Raw genomic sequence first — 19735 nt, forward strand, 5'->3', positions numbered from 1 at the left:
CAATTTTCAAAATTGTGCCCCATATTCTTCATAATTGTGAAGCTATATAAGGCATATATTATAATTTTTTATTGGGAAATTATGGTATTTGTACTTGGACAGAGGCTCGAAAATTGTCTGATTTAGTCACTTTCTCTCATTTTATAGAAGGAAAAACACTCATAAATTTGAAGTAACTTGTTTAATACTATCTCCTCATTGAGAGCAGAGCCAATCCTGGAACCCAGGTATCCTGGCTCCTCATCCAAGTCATTTCCATCTCACCCCTTGGTGCTTCTCAGTATAAAGTCATCAATAGCATTTATAACTTGGAATTACATTTGAACACACACATACAGCAGAATTATACAGTCTCATATACACAGAAGTGAGGGTTAATGAATATGAATAAGGGTCATTTATTTTAAGTGACCATTACAGAAAATTGGAAGAATTTTTTGAAGAAAATTGGAAAAATTCTGTGCTTATGTGAAAATTTCTTGCTAAAAGCTTAATCTATAGAACTCCAGCACTGAAAAGGTATCTGACAATCTGTATAGCTTAGCTTCCTCCAAGTTAGATTAAAAACGACTTTAGACAGGTAATCTTCCTGTAGGTCTTTAAAGAGATTTCCCACCTACTAATTCAAATATTTGTATCCCCTAACTCTCAAAAATTACCCTTAAAAATTTTTCAGTGCAGTTCTAGCCTACTCTTTCTAGTCTAACACTTGAAATATAAGAACAGATAATGGATTTCAAGAATATATATTCTGGTTGGAATTAAAGAATTTAAACCCAATCAATTAAGGCTATGGTCTTAATTGTAGATAAACTTGTTGATAATGTAAAGTTACAACATATGTTTGTACTAATAGAGTCAATAATCTGTAGTTACTGGTACTGATGAACCTGGGTTGTTTGAGAACTTAGAACTCTGGAGGCCAATTTTGTTTTACCGTTTTCACAGGTGTTGTAGTGGCTTCAGAATATACTCACCACTTCCTCTCGCTTGGTCTTGTCTGTTGCTGGCCAAGCTTCCAGAGGCAGGTCAGGAAGCATTGGGGGCAGGGGCTGCATGGGGAACATCGGAGGCAGAGGTGGCTGTGGTGGCAGGGGTTGGATGGGGTGCACGGGTGGCTGGGGCTGGATGGGCTGGATGGGCTGGATGGGCTGGATGGGCTGGTGAGGCTGCGGCTGGACGGTCTGGGGCTGGAAGGGCTGCTGGGCAGGTGGAAGGAGGTTTGGCTGGTGGTGTTGGGTTGGAGTCATGGAGTGTTGGCCAGGAACTGGCATCATTGGTTGCTGGGGGGCCACGGGCTGCTGAGCTGGCACCACAGGGATGTGGTGATGAGGCTGTAGGGCGTGATTCGGGGGATTCTGCTGGGACAGCACGGGAATGATTTGGTGGTGCAGCCATCCACCCATGGGTTCGTAACCATAGGAAGTGTACTGGTGAAAAACAAAGAGTCAGGTTTACCATTGGCTCCATTGACTTCCAACTGGAGAAGTAGCAATGTTGTCTTTGCCATTATGACAATATGAGTATTTATTCATTTTTCCCGTGCAAGAATTTCTGTGTACACAGATAAGACCTTATACAAACTAGACTTCCTATTAGTGTCTTATGTGGCATAGAGCTGTTATTGCACTTAAAAGGGAATTGAAATGCATGCTTAATATTTTAAGAGAATAAAGAACAAAATATCTACATACCGGTTGCCTTATCATACTCTGGTACCACTTCAGAGGGGTAAGCACCTTAAGAGAAAGAGACATTAAGATATATTTGTTTTAATATACTTACACGAACTGTACTCTCAATAATGTAGTCCTATCAATATTGATCATCTGAAAATATGGGTTCCACTGAAGAAAAAACAGGGTAAACATTGTTTTTCAGGTGCTTCCTGTGTGTGATACACTACATCACATCCATCAAACACACATTTTTCATGTTTTCTCACATATTCTAAGGCAAGTATCCTCACCCTCACTTTTACAGACAAGGTCAGGGAAAGTTGAATTTCATGAGCTTGGCTGAGGTTACAAAAGTAGTAATTGTGCTTAAGTCCATGGTTCCTGCTCTTCTTTGCAAGAGCAAAACAAAACAGAAAAATTAATCTGACACAATATCAATCATGTTATTTTTATATGATGTCACAATTAAAAATATAGGAGACAGAAACACTGTTTCTCATCTTATAGACACAGGTTTTCTGGTCAAATATGTAAACCTTTTAAAATTTAACAAAAAATCTTGCCTCAATTTTTTATTAACATTTTTCCTCAGCTTGTAAGAGTAGGACTCACAGATTATCATCTGAATCTATAAAGAAGTAAGAGTTTCTTCTTTTCTAAACACTATATATCTAGGTCATTTCAGGTGCAGGGACTCCTTGATATAGTGCTACAGCATTTGATATCAATACAACAAAAAATTATTAATCTTGCTCAATTTATACTTGACAAAGCATGTTTTATGTTCTTTGACTATTTTGCTCCCCAAACAGTTATTTTGAAGTGTGGGTGTTATAATTATTTCCCTTCTACAGATGAGGAAACCAAAGTTCCAGAGAAAGAAAATGATTTGCCAAAGTCACATGGTTAGTATGGAGTTGAGGAGACAAATTTCCAGAAATCTCAAGCTTTTTTATTGCTCTAAAGAATGTCTCATAGACTACTTGGTCACTAACCTTTCAGTAAAGACAAGTGAGGAAGACACGAAAGAGTACGAACATATTAGAATTGGTGATTTACTTAGGTGGAAAGGATCTTAAATAACTTCTTACCTGTTCCCCACATTTTAGGGGCTAGGATAGAATAAACCTGTTCAGCCAGAATTTACTTTCTTCCCTACCATGCGAGTCCCCCCTAAGTGAAAGTTCATGATGGATATTTTTATAGCCATATAAGGAGGAGAGACTGAGTCAGAGAGGCCAGGCAGGAGTGTGCTGGGGCAGTGCAGGCTTGAGGCGACTCATCAGGGCTTAAACCAGGAAGCTGGTAGTGGGAACTGAAAAAGTGGGACTGAGAAACATCTTGAATGAGATATCAACATACTATTTTTTACAGAGTCCAGGACATTGTTAACTCAAACAATGGTCAAAATTAGTAAAGAGAAAAATTACCTCATAGCTGAAGTTGATATAACCAGGGTGCCCAGGATGAGGTGGTAGCTTTTATAGGGAGGGGAGAAGGAGAAGGAAATGAAAGTGGGAGAGGGAGAGAAAAGGGAAAGGGAGAGAGGAAGAGATTAAGTCAATATGCAATTGTTCACATTAAGAGAGACTGAAGCAATTTAAAAAATCTATATAATGCAGAATATATTTGAGGTCTACTTTTAGTTTGAACATGCATGCTGTGTAGGAGAGGAGCCCTCTTATTTTAAAGAGGTACAAAACAACTAAAAGCCTTTTCCCAGGGTTGCATTCTCTGGTGAGAGACCTGGAATCAGGAACCAGCACACAATTGCCCTCCAGTGATCTTCAGGCATTCCTCCACCCATGTTGTCAATTAATCCTACTCTGTCCCACCCACCATCTTACTTCTCAATGAAACTCACTCCATGTTGGGAAGAGATATGTTTCTCTTACATGATTATGGATTACCAACAAGAGAATTGTCTCACAAACTTTCCCCTATAAATCAGGATGTGGATGGATGAGTGCTTAAGTATCAAAGAGAAATTTGTAATTTGTGTGCAAAGTAAGTAACACAACAACAATAAAAGAAACAACTACATGTGAATGATTGATGAATGTGAGAACAAGATGGGTGCAGTGAAATAGAAACACTATAAATCCCCGTGGAAAATGAGAGTTGATTTATGAAGTTTAGGTCAATACTTTTTATTATTGTGTCAATGTTTTTATAGCAAAAACATTTGAAAGTTCAAAATAAAAAACAACCTGAAAAATTATCTAGTCCTGTGTAAAGTGTGGGCCAAGTGACTGATGCCTGCATTCTGGAGTTCTGGTTGGCCATGGAATGGGTGAGAGGGAGAGGAGAGAGAATCATGCTGAACACCTTCCTTAGACATCAAACTATAAGTCTCTATTCTTTTAAAATGCTGATATTTAATAAGAGGGTTAATTCACTCTTGTCTGAGTGTGAATTATTTTAGTCAAGTAATTGCTTTTTCAATGCCTTCTTGATATAAGCTGTCAGAGAGTAGGGGTGTTGAATTGAGGAGTTGAAAAGGGCTTAATTTATAATGCAAGGGTCCTTGGGAGACTACAAATTGCCACAATGTAGGAGCTCAGTAAGGCAGAGCACAGAATGTTGGTCGTGGGGGTGAGAGAGAAAGAAAGGAGGCAGATATGCATGCTTTGCTGGCTTCTGGTTGTATCAACTGCTCTTTATCCTACTTTGCCTTCATGTGATATAAGCTCTCTGACCTTTTGTACCCATGTCTAGAAAGAATGGGTCAGACTTCCTAGTCCTTGGTACATTTCAACGTAAAGTGTATCTATGTGTAGCGGCATAGTTAGGATTCCAGACAACCACATAAAAGTCATGTACTTCGCAGATACACCCAAAGGGATGAGGCCTCTGAGAACAGAAAGATGGTTCAAGAAGGGAGTTACTAACACAGAAATTGGGCTTTCTAAAGGTTACAGCTGTGGAGTTTGGAGAGCAGGAAGAGATTTGGATACTTGCAAGAAATTGGGTTTTAGACAAAACTGGCATTATTGTAATATTTTCCTAAGGGTGATTTAAGCACTTTCTCTGGAGGCCTTTCAAGGATCCCTTCAAAAAGTTTCCTCCATCTAGAGATGGGCAATGATAAAAGCTTATTGTTTCAACAGAATTTCCTGGGGAGCTTATTAAAATGCAGAGTCCTTGGCCCCACCCCAGCTGTACTAAATCAGAATCTTTGGTGGAGGCATCTAAGAATCTATTTTTTTATAACAAGCTCTTTAAATTGTTTTTAAACACAAATGTGTTTTGAGAACATCTGATCTTAATACTGGTTTGAACCCTAGTTTATCAACTATGGGGCAGTTTTTATTTCCAAGCTTGTGAAATTGGACATTGACATATGCAGGGGGTGTTTTACTCACAGGCATAGCGAAGGCTGCTCCCAGGAGGCAGGCAAACAAAATCCAGGTCCCCATTTCTTGATGGCCCTGAAATATGTCAACACATACTTTTCTTATCTCTCCTCAAATATGGACAGAATTAATGCTCCATAAAACCCCCATAATCCATATTGGTTTGTTGCAGTGGAAAGGATGGGATCATTCTTAGTGAGGTTACTTCATTCATATGTGATTTCCAGTTCTTGGACCATTTTGTTTTTTCTGTAGTCACAAGAGTGATGAAAATGCTTTCCCTTTAGGTTTAGAGCTGAAACAAGTTGTAGGGACATGAATAATCTATCACTGTAGTATTTATATGCCATTTTCCTATACCTGTACAGCTTGTAGAGTAATGGAGGCTAAGTGTATCTCACAATTGATAATTTAAAGAGTACAGTTAGCTCCAAAATTGAGGACAGCATCAAGGTGCACAGTGCTTGATACTTTTAGAACCAAGAGGCATGGAAATGATTTTTTTGTACAGTCTACTCAGTACAGACAATGACTATCTGTTTGTTTTTAACAGTAGCAATACTGTTAAAAGCAAAGCCTAAACATTGAGAAATGATATTAAGTAATTTGCCAAAACAGAGTAAGGAAGGAGTGAAATTTAGTTCCGGGTGTTTCCACAAGTAGAACTTCAGGCAAGACCCTCTCAGGTAACATCTCTGAGCTCCGGATGTGGAGCAAAAGATGTGGTTCAATGAAAGGGAGAGGATGGCACTAATATTCTGTAATTATTCCATGAATTTTAAATGACATCTATTTAAAAGATTTCATATTTACAGTTAATGTCATATTCCTTTTGTTTGACACTGCATTGTGATTATTTCGCAAATAAAACTCTTTAGACATGAAGCAAAACAGGCTATCCTAAAATACACACACTGCTTTGTGGTGCAAATTATCAACTAACTTTGAAAAATGTTAGAAGAAAGACTTTAAATTCTGCACAGGAAGTGAATATTGTGTGTAATAATGCTGGCCATGGGACTCACATTTTCTGCCTCCTAAATCTGATTATTTTAAAGTTTGAATTAATGAGGAAAAAAACTAGTTGATGATTCTATTCTATGTCATTAAATGATTTTCAAAGTAGTGGATCACAAAGTGTGAAAAATTATTATCTCATTTGATAAGTAATTAAAATAAATAGTTTGCTTTGAAAAGTATCCTAAAAAGTGCTTTAGGATTTTAGAACTCAAATTTAAAGAAATATACTTTCCCATATTAGAAAGTAAAATTAAAAAAAAGAAAGTAAAATAATTCACTTAATAATCAGAGTCTAATTTAATTATGGTCCAACTGAAGTGGTAACTGACTATACAGCATAAAGTATTAAAAATGCAGAATATATTGTAGCTTTTGAACATGAAATGTAGAAAAAGAAATAAGCACAACAGAAAGGACACTAAATAATGAATAAAATCTACATACCTTTGAATATAGGTCTTCAGAGTAAGTTTCTGTATGAAACTTAGAGATGCTTGATCCTATAGGTTTCTTCCAACTAAGAGCTCAATTTATATCACTCACACCAAGTAGAACAACCAATCAGGTTTCTGAAGGAAAAATGTGTTGAGTATAACTAAAAATCCCTGTATCATGAATTTTTAGAAGCTATGATCAAACATAAGGTTGTATGTTGTGATTAGTGCATATAGAGTCTTTCATTATGGGCAATAGTAGGTTTAACAGGCAAAAAATTTCATCATGCTGTTTTTAAGTCAGCAAATAAGTTGACTGCACATGCTGATATATTCAAATTTACTTTTACAAAGCAGTTATGTCATTGTCTGTTCTCTGGTTTTAGCAAACACAACATAGTTCTTTCCAAAAATGTAGATGCTTGAGTAACTATAGTGTAATCAAGATATCCCCTAGGGTTCCCCATCCCTTTCAGATCAAGATAAATTGATTCAAACCCCGAGTCTAGTAAAACCCCAAAGCACTCCCCAATATTTCCCTTACAGATTATGATTTGGGGATCACTACTGCTCAGTTTTCTATTGTCATTGAAGGTATTTTCTCTGATCCCTGGGGCCATTTCTTTAACACCATTCTGGTATCCACCAAAAGAGAGGATTAAGTTTTTTATCCTTGGCCTCATCCTGTAGCCTATCTGCCATCCAAGCAACCACGAACTTGAAGTTTTCACAGTAGCAAAACTTTTACCGATGACTTTAAAGACAAGCAACATATCGCACGCCAGACCTCACACTTAAAAATATTTTTTGATACTTGCAAACAAATATGTATCAGAGGGGACATTGCCTTGGCTCCCCATTTCACATAGTGACTCAGTTTTCTTAGTATGTTGGCCCTTCTTTGCCCACATCCTTCTGGCCTGATGCCACTTTCTCTTATAAGCAAATCCAAATTTCTGTCTCTGTTTTGGAGCCTCTTAACTGCCCCTTAATTTGCATTGTCCCTATGTTCTCAGCAGCCTCTCCTTTGCCTAAACAATAATAACCAAAGCCCTTCTCTCTGTAAGAAGACCTCTGATCTAGATATTAAATTCATGACTTTTACTCTTCTACTTTATTAAAGCATATAGATTTTTTCTTTTATTCTAAAATTGGGTCAGTTAAAAAGCAGATTTGTAACTAGTGATAAGAGGTAGCCAGGGAGTTGTCTATCAATAGCAGAGCAATAAAGGAAAGATTGATTATTACCCAGATAATATTGGCAGTATAGCCAGATCTCTTGGACTGCTTAAATAGTAAAGTTTGTACATATACATGTTTTTATATAGGTGCTCCACATTGGCTAAGTTGAATTGAAGGAGAAGATATCCATGAACGGATATTATTAAGAGCTAGAGCTTAGACTTACATGGGTCCTGACCTCAACTTAACCAAAGGTTGAGGGACCATTGATAAGATACTTGGTCTATCTGAGACTCACTTTCCTCATTGGTAAAATGAGGATACTTATAGAATCTTAGAGGACTAATATGAAAAAAAGTGAGAGACATCTCTGAGTAAAATAGAAAGTTTTCACCCACCCTTTCCCCATCACTTATCATACAGTGTTTATAAATGCTAACAAATAAGATTCTAAGATGATCTTTGGGAATGAATTAGAAAGATATGAATAACCCTCATGAAGAAAGGTAGACCTTTCAATCAGAGACAGAATAAAATGGAAGATAATAACAGGCAAAATGTATAAATAAAAATCAACATTGACTAGGGTTCTAAAAGCCAATTGTGTTCAGGGTTTGCATTTATATATGAATATATTAGTGAATTGTATATCAGAGGCAAGAAGGAAGTTGTAGAATGGATTTTAGGAGAATTGGCATGAGATTACTTGGAGGCAGAGAAAGTGGGCAGTGCACAACAAGGTGCTCAGCAGAGTAGGAGGGAGAGGAAAGGAAAATGTAGGTAACATGAAATTCCTTTTCAATCTTTTTTCCCCATTTTATTTGATTAAATGTATCAGAGTGCCTGAAAAGGATTCCGGATATTGTTCTACAAAATTGCAGTTAGTCTCTACTAATTAAGTCATTGGTGAATTACCAGTGGTCTTATAGTTTTCCAAATTTATCTCATTACTTTGTTTCATCTTTCAAGAATGAGAGTGACCCTGTTGCTACTAAGGTCAAGAAGGATCCCTTATTGTGCCATTAATTTGTCTGGTCTACTAGATATTGAGTTATTGCCAATTCGCTATATATAGCTGTTCTGGCTTTGATGGTAAATACAGTAGAAATGATTTGATTCTTTCTATTTGTTTTCCCCCACTGCATATCCTAAGTTATAGAGTATTAAAATATGGACCACTCTGCTTAAAATCTCTTTCACTGAGTTAGGTCCTACGTATGCAGTTTAAAGGTTGCTCAATATTTTGGGGAAAACTCAAAATTCCAATTGAAAATTTTTTTCTATAACCAATTATTCTATTTTTAAAAGGGTGACTTTATAGAAAAAACAATTTATTATATTGACTATTTTGTTATATAGAGACTATAAAATTTCCAAAATATTTGTGCTCTTGTTTTTCTGGTGCTTTGACATCAAATATGTTTTATCTCTTTAAAAAATCACCATATGGATCATAAGCATAAAATATTTTCATCTAGGACAACATATCTGGAATAACTGCAACAATATGACCCTAGAATGTGTCTTCATTCACTTAAGCATTTATTCCAAATGTATACTATAATTTTCGGACCACAGGACACACCTAGGTTTTAGAGGAGGAAAATAGGAAAAAAATTTTGAAGCAAAAAATGTGGTAAAATATTTAATAACATAAATAGTATAATATTTCACCAATGTAAATAGAACTCAACACCAGCATTAACAACAATTATTCCTCACAAATTGGGGGTGGGGGAGTACATCTTATAGTCTGAAAATTATGGTATGTTGAATACCTATGAACATAAGACCATTTGTGTTACTAGAGGGGACAAATGCATGTATGAATTTATACTTTCTAAAAGCTTTCTTCAAAATGAGTGAATAAATGCTATTATCAATTATAGATCACCATTCTTGCTAAGAGGACCCAAGAAAGGATTATAAAAATATCATGTTTGGGGCACTTTTTGGCCCAGAAACCCTATTCTGAATCCCTCCTGAGGCCTTGTAGGGTGAAGCAGGACTGCAAAATATGCAATTCATGGGGAAGGACCTTAGGCTGGGAAGCCTTCTACTCTTTTTTGACACAAATCAAGAGCCACATGATTCCTGTATGCCAGTGGTCGGAGATGAGGAAAGCATGGGTTAATCCCAGGAAGGAAGAATCTACCATCATACCTCCTCACTCTGGCCCAATCAAATACTTTAAATAAAGACAACCCATGGTAGCCAAGAGCTGAAGCATGAGCTCTGAGAGGAAGCATGTCTTAAATGCCTTTACTTCCTAAAAGTTCACTTCAAAAACAACAATAAATTATACATGTTTGTGTGTGTTACTTTATAATTTTTAAAAAGCTCTTTTGCCTATTTTTATAGTAGTTATACTTGCAGCTCATCGTATTTTGCTGTTCCTGTGCTGCTTATGTAGCAATTTCTTCCCTTCTAATTTGCTGCTTAATTTACAGTGTGCTGGAAAAATCATGTGCCCAAGCTTGTTAGAAGTATGTGTGGACTGCAAATAAAGGGGTGCTCTAAGTGGTATTGGCCCTGAGAACTCACTTGTGAGAAAAGTTCCAAAATTTCAGCCTTACGGCATTGATTTTTGACTGCTGAGAGGATGTTTTATCTCACTTGGGAGTTTTCTCTCTGTTCAGCTTTCTGGGTTTTAGCAGGAGTCAAGGTATATGGGTGATCTTAGGATAAGTCAGGTGTTAGGAGTTTTATAAGCCTTTCTTATCATCTATAGGGACTCTATACTTGAATCTTCTTTTAAAGCAGGCCCAGGATGGCCCAATATTCCAGAATAATTTCAAAAGTGAGTATTCTTAAATAAATGGAGCAAAAGTCAACTTTTAAACATTTCTTTTATAGACATTTACTTATAGAAAATATTCTCTATGCTGTTTTCCGCACCCCACCCCCCTGGAATGGAGTTGGTACCCTTTTAAGAACTCAAATATACCACCACTAATTAATTCTGATAAACACAGACTTTCCTTTGCAAACCTTGGAAGTTAGGTAGTGTGCCTTCTACTTTCTCAGGAGCTCTTTAGACCTAGAAAAATATCTTTTTACAAAGTAAGTGCTAGATGGATGTGTTGATTAATTGAAATCCAGAAATGTTATCCATGACATTATGAAAATATTAAAAATATCCTTGATTTATGTGGATCCTCATAGACAAAGAAATACGAAGTCATTTAGATGGGCATTTTAAACACCCAAATGGATAATTCAGCATTGCTGCCAATTTCTCCTGGGTATTTCATGCAAATGGCCTCTGATAAGGACCTGAAAAGGGAGATGTTGTAAAAGGTTTAGAATCCATTATCCTAACATCCTTACTATAGTTGACTCTGACCTGGTAGTTCAAATTGTAATATACTACAAAGAAATATACTATTATATGTACTTGATTTTTACTTATTTGTATCTGAGTTTATTTGCTTAATATAATGAAACATTATTATTATTAGTAGTAGTAGTGGTAGTAGTAGTATCATCATCATCATTATCACTTTCTTAGGATTCTGGAATCCCTTCAACCCAAAGAGTAATTTGAAAAGAAAAACAATAAAGCCCATCTTTCATACATATTAATATACTTTATTGATTACAAATCATCAGCACCTATTTCCAGAATACATTGGAATTAACTATGTTTTGTGACTGGTTCTTTGGAGCTATATTAAAAAAGAGGGAACCTCTACAGGCTGACATTTAATAAGTGAGTAGACTTTGGGCAAGATGCATAAGAAAAGCAGGAACAGAGGTAAGGAACCAGAAAAGAGAAAGGCACATATAAGAAAAAGAAAATGCATTATAACACTATTCAAGATGGCAATCAAAGGTGGTACTGGTTCAGCAAGCGCAAAGTGTCCTGAAAAGAAAAGAGGAAACTTATTAATGAAGCAATAGGAAACAAAATAGCTATGTAGTAAATGGAGATGGTCTTAGGGTCACAAGTCCTGAACATATCCCTCGAAGGCCAAAATTGTGACATAACCTGAATAGCCATTATTGGGCACTAAGTATATATCTAACAGTCATAGGTCTTGGACTACAAGGATGGATAGGACAGTAATCCAACTCTTAAACTACTCATGGCCTTTAGAAGAATTATTCACTCTGAGTTGGAATGAAGAATGCTGGGAGTAGGTGTAGGAACAAATTATCTTTCTCACTTTCAGGAAGCTAACACACTCTGTGCCTATATCTGTGTTTGTGGATAAGAAAAGGGTGACAAGGGAGGAGAGAGACAGTAGTGACACCAAAAAGCATCAGGGGCTGTGGTAAAAGTTGGACATCTAGAGTATTCCAATAGTTCTTTGGCTGGTTTGGACAGGGGCATATTAACTGTATATAGGACCACTTCAGTCTTTCTACCTGAAGTTCTATATTTCCTGCTTCTTCAGTGATTGTGCATTAAATGGCATGTGCACACTGAGTCATCAAGGAAAGATTAAATTATAGCCAGTGTCTGCTGTTTCTGAGGACAATATAAAGTAGATAAAGGTGTTTATGAACTAACTTGTAAAATAAAATATCTACCAATAGGGGGCTGGCTCAAATCAATTATGACACATATAACATTCAAAATGAGGGTATCAGTCTGTATTTGTTGGCATAGAAAAATGTCTGTGACACATAGTTAAGTGGAAAAGAGAGTTTTAAACTTTTCTTTCTGTAAAATAATCCTCTTCTTTCTCTCGTCCCTCCCTCCTTCCTTCCCTCCCTCCCTTCCTCCCTCCATCTCTCCTTTCTATTCCTTTTCTTCATTGGGAAGATATTCACTAAAATATTAACAGTTGTTACCTGAGGGACTCATTCTTGAAAATCTCTGGGAATCCAAGACTTTATTTTATTTCTTTTAAATAATCTGTGAATGGGACAAATACAAGGGAGGTACAAGAAGTTTGGGGTGTAACGTTTCTCATTCATGTTCAGCAAAAGTGATGAGAGAGTGCTAGTATTAGATCCCCTGTAGCCCTGGGCTTATTTAATGTTTATTCTCAATGGAGGAAAAAAGCTGAACATGAAATCAAAGACCAAAATAATATGTATTTATTTACAGTGATAGGGTATCTTTTCTACTACATCACTAGTAGAAAATATCTTAATATAAGCATTCATAGGAAGAGTTTGTACAGCTTGTAATTTGAAAGATCTGTAAGAATTTGCTAGATATCTGGTTTGGAAATTTTCTTTTTGTCTAAGTGTTTTAAAATGTATTGATTTGAAAGAGGGAGAGAGAAACATCAATTTATTGTTCCACTTAATTATGCATTATTTGGTTGCTTCTTGTATATGCCCTTATCAGGGATTATACCCACAACCTTAGTGCATTGGGATTGACACTTGACACTATAATCAGCTGAGCTACCCAGCCATGGCTAAGTGGGGCAATCTTCAATAAGGGAAATTATATGCAGATGGATAGTGTCTTGCTTGGTTATAATTAACTGGTGATTGTCAGGAGTGAAAAATGTTATATCTGTGTGCATGGACATAACACAGTAATATAAGCACAAGCTTTTTTATTTCTACTTATTAGACAAAATACACCAAAAGTAAGTCACATTTTCCTACTGGGGTTCAACATACACATACACACCTGGATAATTTCCAAACAAAAGCAATGTGCTATGGTGGAGAGGCCTGGGTCAGAATTGTGATTGGGCCATTGACTTGTGATGCCAGACCTTAGCCAATGTTCTTTTTTTTACATTGTTGTTCAAGAGCAATTGTCTCCATTTTCACCCCACCACGCCTCCCCACCCCACCCATCCACACCTCCCACCCTCAAACCCACCCCCCTTGGCTTTGTTCATTGATTCTTTTGTACACTTAATTTACTACCTGGAAAATGGAGAAATATCAGTAAGGAGAAGCTAGTAAGGTTACTCAATATACATTTGACTCTTCTTAAACATGATTTCCAATGTTAAGAAAGATAATTTTAGTAATTGCTGAAGGAGAAAATATGCAAATTTAAAGGAGCAAAGGCCCTGGCTGGTGTGGCTCAGTTTATTGAGTGCTGGCCTGCAAAGCAAGGGGTCACTGGTTCAATTCTCAGTCAGGGCATGTGCCAGAGTTGCAGGCTGGGTCCCCAGTGAGGGGTGGCACACAAGAGGCAACCACACATTAACGTTTCTCTCCCTCTCTTTCTCCCTTCCTTCTCCTCATAAAATCTTTAAAGGAACAAAGGAAATAATTTGCCACCTAAAAGGTTGGAAACTATCATTCTCATGTATTTGATGTGCAGAGTTTTTCTATCATTCTTGGGCAGACAATGCTTATATTGTTACTCTTTAGTAGCATACCTTTCATCTTCATCTCTTACGGAAATGCCCACAGAAACATAAATGTGAAATGTCAGAATAATATTTACATATGATCTCCTAATTCTACAGGGAACAAGAAATATGTGGTGGAACCTAAGTACCAGTGATGTCAGCAGTTCTGGCTGTATTGTCATTCCTGGTATCCATTCCAATTATTGCTTTTGATAATGGCCTTTTGAATGTGGACAGAGCCCTGAGCAATTTTTCAGTTAGTATCTTCTTTATTACATCCCTAAATTATATAAATTCAATGATTACTGTTAAAATGATCCTCAAACCTTTATTTGAAAAGCCGCATCATGAATGATATGTCTGCTTAGACTATTAGATCTGAAGCTGATATAATTGTGAGGAATGAAATAAATCAGGATGAATGCCAGAAGTTAATTTAATTCTATCACATACATTTATTATAGGAAATTTTTACTTCAAGTGAAATTAAACAGATGCAATAGCCTGTCACAGAATTCTCTGGAGTGAATGCGTGCTTATGCTAATTATAGATGACATTTCCCCCATCACAGTGGTAGCATAGCTTTAGAATCATAAAATTGCCAGTTTTAAAAATCTTACCTAGTGCATAATCTTCATCATCATTGTGCTCTTAAGAGAATTACAGTCATGTGCTATTTCTATTCTCAGTAGCATTCTGTACATTTCCAAAATTCTTAAATCATTAGGATAAAATATTTATTGTGCATCTGCAATATCCAAGGCACAGGAAACATAAATATATGGCATGATATTCATCCAATGGAACATTATTCAGACATTAAAAAGGAATGAAGTGCTAACACATGCTATAATATAGGTAATCTTTGAAAACATTATTTCAATGATGAAGCCAGACACAAAAGACAGTATATTATGTGATTTCATATTTATGAAAGTCCCCCAAAGGCAAATCCAGGGACAGAAAGTAGATTCATGGTTACCATGGGCTATAGGGAGAGAGGTATGGGGAGCGACTGCTAATAGGTTTAGGCTTTTTAGGGGAATAATGGAAATATGGTTGGAAAATGGGTCTCTGAGAACCTCTATGGGAGGATTTCTTAATGTAAACACTTTTGGCATTTGGGGCTAGATAGTTCTGTGGAGGGGCCATCCTGAGCACTGTTGGATATTTACCAGCATCCCTTGTCTCCACCCTCTAGATACCAGCAGCAAATTTTCCCCCATCTGTGACAACCAAACATGTCTCCAGACATAGCCACATGTTCCCTGGGAACAAGGAGTGGGGGCAAAATTGGTTCTAGTTGAGAACCATACATCTACAGTTACCCAAGACTTGAGCTGGGTGAAAAGGTATAGGAAGTGGGTGGGTGCCTGGAGCCAGTGTGCAGTTAAGACCACTGTTTCAGGATCCTTGAAGGTCCAAACATTGATGCCTGAATTCTAAAGTCTGTGATATCTTTTTTAAAAAAAATAATGAAGAGATGTATAAGGAAAAGAAGATTTAGATGAAATCATTATTCAAAAATATCTGTTGGAAAAAATAAATTTTCAGATCATTAAAAAAGATTGAGCCTTTGCTGGTGTGGTTCAGTTGATTAGGGCATCATCTTGGAAACCAAAAAGTTGCATGTTTGATTCCCTGTCAGGGCACGTGCCTAGGTTGAGGGTTCTGTCTCCAGTCAGGGCACACACAGGAGGCAATCAATCAATGTTTCTCTCTGACATTGATATTTATCTCCCCCTTTCTCTCCCTCTCTTTCCTTGTCTTTAAAATCAATGGTATGTCCTTGGGTGAAGATAATTTTTCTTAAGAAAAAGATAGAAATTGATATATGAAAATAAAATGCTATGTGCTAGTGGTCTTTTATTATAAAGGGTTGGAACCATGGTGCCAATAATTCAGAAAGTATATAAATTGAGATTTGGAATATTCTATACCACAACCATAAAAGTACAGTAACGGTTCCCAAAGAGTTTTGCTTAGCTCAGCTTTAAAATTATTCTGCAGACTATAAACACCCCTTAAACAGCAAAAAGAAGCATGAGATTTGATTTATACCATGGCTAACAAAATCAAGTGAGCAATCAGTTTAATCATATCCCACTAATCTAACTTAGTCTGAGGAATGGAAGAAAGAGAAGCATGTAGGCTTTAGAAATACATAAATTTCAGAAAATCAGTTTTTAAGTGTGACCTCTTCTCTGTTCAGAAATGGGTAAGTGGAGGAGGCCTTCATCTTCCCTGGTAACCCATATAAATAAGTGGGTTGAAGGAAATTGTATCTATATGGTCTGTTCCAGTTCTCAAGAACTGTCCTGCTTAGAGTGGGAATCATAAAACTATTGGTATAATAACAACATGATTCCTGCTCTCAATTTTAAGGAAGTGTTTTGTCAAACTGCCTTAGTCTGTGTAACTTTAATGATCTAGGACTTGATACCCTTTCTATGGCAGTGCTATCAAAATGAAGTTACTAAACTCAAATAAGTAGGCTGATGTTATATGGTGGCTTCTCTGTAAATACAAAGCATACTTTTTTTATTTCTCCTGGGGTGTAACAATTAAAAAATGTTGCTTTTAGTTCTTGTTATCATCAAGGATATTACTGAATGCACTAAACTCATGCTGACTGAAATTTATTTAAAAAAAACATGTTCTAAAGATGTTCTCAAGATTTTAAATGTTTGTGTTTATAAAACTTTTTCCTTAACCTATTCCCCTACCCTGTCAGTTAAGATGTAGGGTGGATAGAGCATCTGGAGAAGGCTGGATCTAACAGGGTGGCCATAAAATTGGATGAGAGTAATACTTCTAGACAAAAACCTATCTATGTGATGGTTCACTGGAAATATAACTTTTGCCACTCAGTTCTTTATAGCATTGTTTTGGGGATCAAATTAAATGATGTATGGAGTCTGTCCAGAAGGTATCCAGCTATGTACTATGAAAAATAGAGACATTTATTGAAGAAGATACAAGATACAAGAAACATTGTACATAGGACAATGACACCTCAGTCCCCTTCCAGGTAGTCACCTGGGGACCTCACACAATTCTCCCAATCTGTATCAACTGTCCCGTTGTATTTTCCTGAATCTCGTCGATGGTCTGAAATCTCTTCCCTTTCAAAGATGATTTTAGTTTTGGGAAAAGCCAGCAGTTGCAGGGCAGCAAATCTGGGCTGTAGGGGGGCTGAGTCCCCTGGGTGATTTGATGTTTCTCCAAAAAACTCTGCGCAAGATGTGGTGTATGAGTGGGCACATTGTTATGATGAAGCTGCCAGTCACCAGTTGCCCAGAGCTGCAGCCTTCTGAATCATCTGAATAGTTTCTGCAGAGGAATGTTCAAGTTTAACACAAAATTTCACACAGATTCATTGCTTTACTTGCTGTCATTTTGAATGTGATTGCCACCAGTACACACGTTCACTAAACAGCATCTACCTCCGCCACTGACTAGTACAGTGAAGTCTTTATTGTTCCCACCTGGGCATTCCAGTCCACTCTCCTTGGCTGCTAGGTTACGTGGATGTTCTCATTATATTAACAATGGCTAGACTTTTTCCAGACAGACCTTCTAAAGCAAACACATAGAGTATTGTTTAACCATATTAAGTATTTAACAAACTGGGAGCTAATTCATTCAAAACATAAATTTAAAAAATATATATATACACATTCTAAAGCAAGCACATGGAGTATTGTATAACCATAGTAAGTACTTAACGAACTGGGAGCTAATTCATTCAAAATATAAGTAAATAAATAAAAAAATATATAAAATTAGCTGAATCATCTGAGGTCGTATCATGGTACAGTATCACTTTGTGATCTTTTTCTAGTGAAACTTTGAAAGCCGAGTCCAAGTAATTATAGTCTTTTTACAAAATGACTCTCAAAAGGCCATCTCTGACTTTTTCAATAATATAAATTTAGAAAAAGTCTTGTCTTCTAAATGGTCTCAATATAAAGTATACTTTAGAACCACTTGTGTAACTTTTAAGTAATACTCATGTCTGGGTCCCATTTCTAATTTAATTGGTCTGAACAATGACTCCAACTCTTATTGTATTTGTTAGTCACCTGGAGAGCTTTAAAAATATTGATGGGCATGTGCTACCTTTAGAAATTCTTTTTCAGTTGAATATAGTAATGTGCAGCCAGGGCTGAGATTCATGGGACACAATCTATTTCATTTTATGAATGGATTGTTATATTTGTCTCTTAAGAACTTTTACTGTATATAAAAAGTTGTAGTTATCAACTCCACCCAAATCATTTTTTCCCTTTTAAGTGAATTTCTGTTTAGTGCCATAGGTCAAATTAAGAACACTCAACACAATGACATTTGCAGTTGATTATAAAATAGTAGTATAAGACCCACAGACTTTCAGCATTATGGCAGACCCCCAGTGGGCACTCAGAAAACATGTTCTGATAATAGGCAAAAAAGTGTTCTTCACGGTCTCTTGGTTTATGTACAAGTATTTAATTTCAAATGGACTATTTCACAGAGTCTGCATGAGGCTGCTAAAATATCAGTTGAATGAATGGGTCCATTTCATGCACCACCCATCTGAGTGAGTTATTCTGGGTGTATCTGTTTTGATTTTTCTTTCCTCTTAATATATGGTTTTGTTCATTTAATTAAACAAATCTGGTTGTTTTGCTGTTCTGTAGACACATTCTTTGTGTGGCCAAGAATCCTGTTTGTGGTGGCCACACCACAACAAGATCTGAATGTGGAGCAGCCCAGCAAACAAGCGCTAATTTGAATCAATTGTTAAGATTACCAGCAACAAACCAAAGTGACCACCATCACTGGGATCAATTAGCAACCATGCAAGCAAAGCACTAGGTTTATTCCATTATCATTTTCTTCATCCTTCAAAAATCTTCATCTTCCTGAATGGTGGAATAATAAAATGTCAAACTGAAGGCACATTTTGTTCATCTTAATTTTCTGAATACAAACATAATATATGTTTCCAAATAAATTTAAACAACATAGAATTACATTAGGTAGAATGTTAAAGTCCATAAGAATTTCATCTTCAAATGATAGCTATTATGAAGAAACAACATGAACAAAACCCAGAGCTCCATTGGAATTCCTTCCAGTCACTTTTTTCCCTGAGAATAACTCTTAATCTGTGTTTTCATAGCACAGATTGGTTTTGCCTATGTGTACATTTTTGCATTAATGGTTTTATAAAGTATCTTATTTTCTGTGTTAGACTTGTTTTGTTCAACATGATGTCTGTGGGATTCTTCCATATTGTTGTTGGTGGTTGGCGTTTATATATTCTCATCTCTATGTAGTATTCCATTGTCTGATTATATATACCACAATTTATCCATTCAACCTTGATAGGCATTTGGGTAGTTAATAGTTTTTTCTTTGTTGTGAATAATGCTGCTGTGAGCACTCTAGCGCACATTTTTTTGGTGAACATATGCATGTATTTCTATTGTTTTTATTGTCAATGTTTTTTTTTGCTATCAGAAATGGTGTTAAAATGAATCTCTATGAATAAACCTTGTACCTTTTGTAATATTTCTATAAAATACACTTTTAGAGGTAGAATTGCTGGGTCAAGTGATATGCACAATTACATTTTGAGTGGATATGGCAGGAGTGCTCTCTGAAAATATTTAGACTTTTAAGCTGGATTTGCATCCCAAGCAACCCATTGTGCCTACATCTCTTTGCTGTTGCCGTTATCTGTGATGCAGATGCGACTCTTGTGTCATCTGCACTGCAGACAAAGCTAATGAAA

At 36.4% G+C, this 19735-nt stretch overlaps 2 protein-coding genes across 4 annotated transcripts in view; one reads left to right on the forward strand and one right to left on the reverse strand.

The window, feature by feature from the left end:
- The window catches only part of ARHGAP6 (Rho GTPase activating protein 6), a 480213-nt gene that overhangs the window by 336797 nt on the left and 123681 nt on the right, over positions 1 to 19735 (forward strand). The window lies entirely within an intron of this gene.
- AMELX (amelogenin X-linked) lies at positions 963 to 5098 on the reverse strand. Its single transcript, XM_037055574.1, has 5 exons — positions 5045 to 5098; positions 3110 to 3157; positions 1797 to 1847; positions 1695 to 1739; positions 963 to 1430 (listed from the first exon to the last, which is right to left on the reverse strand). Exons 1-5 carry the CDS (start codon positions 5096 to 5098, stop codon positions 963 to 965), a joined length of 666 nt encoding a protein of 221 aa, XP_036911469.1.

Source organism: Sturnira hondurensis, unplaced genomic scaffold (genome assembly GCF_014824575.4).
Source record: "Sturnira hondurensis isolate 20B ecotype Veracruz unplaced genomic scaffold, ASM1482457v3 Scaffold0008710, whole genome shotgun sequence".
NCBI lineage: Eukaryota > Metazoa > Chordata > Mammalia > Chiroptera > Phyllostomidae > Sturnira > Sturnira hondurensis.

What these genes read in the sequence shown, in the direction of transcription:
- AMELX (XM_037055574.1), bottom strand. Translation starts at nt 5,098, where the DNA reads ATGGGGACCTGGATTTTGTTTGCCTGCCTCCTGGGAGCAGCCTTCGCT. An exon ending in ATATCAACTTCAGCTATGAG is followed by an intron (nt 1,848 to 3,109) that starts GTAATTTTTCTC and finishes TTTTTTCTTCAG; the next exon opens with TGGAACCCATATTTTCAGAT. An exon ending in AGAGTATGATAAGGCAACCG is followed by an intron (nt 1,431 to 1,694) that starts GTATGTAGATAT and finishes GTTTTTCACCAG; the next exon opens with TACACTTCCTATGGTTACGA.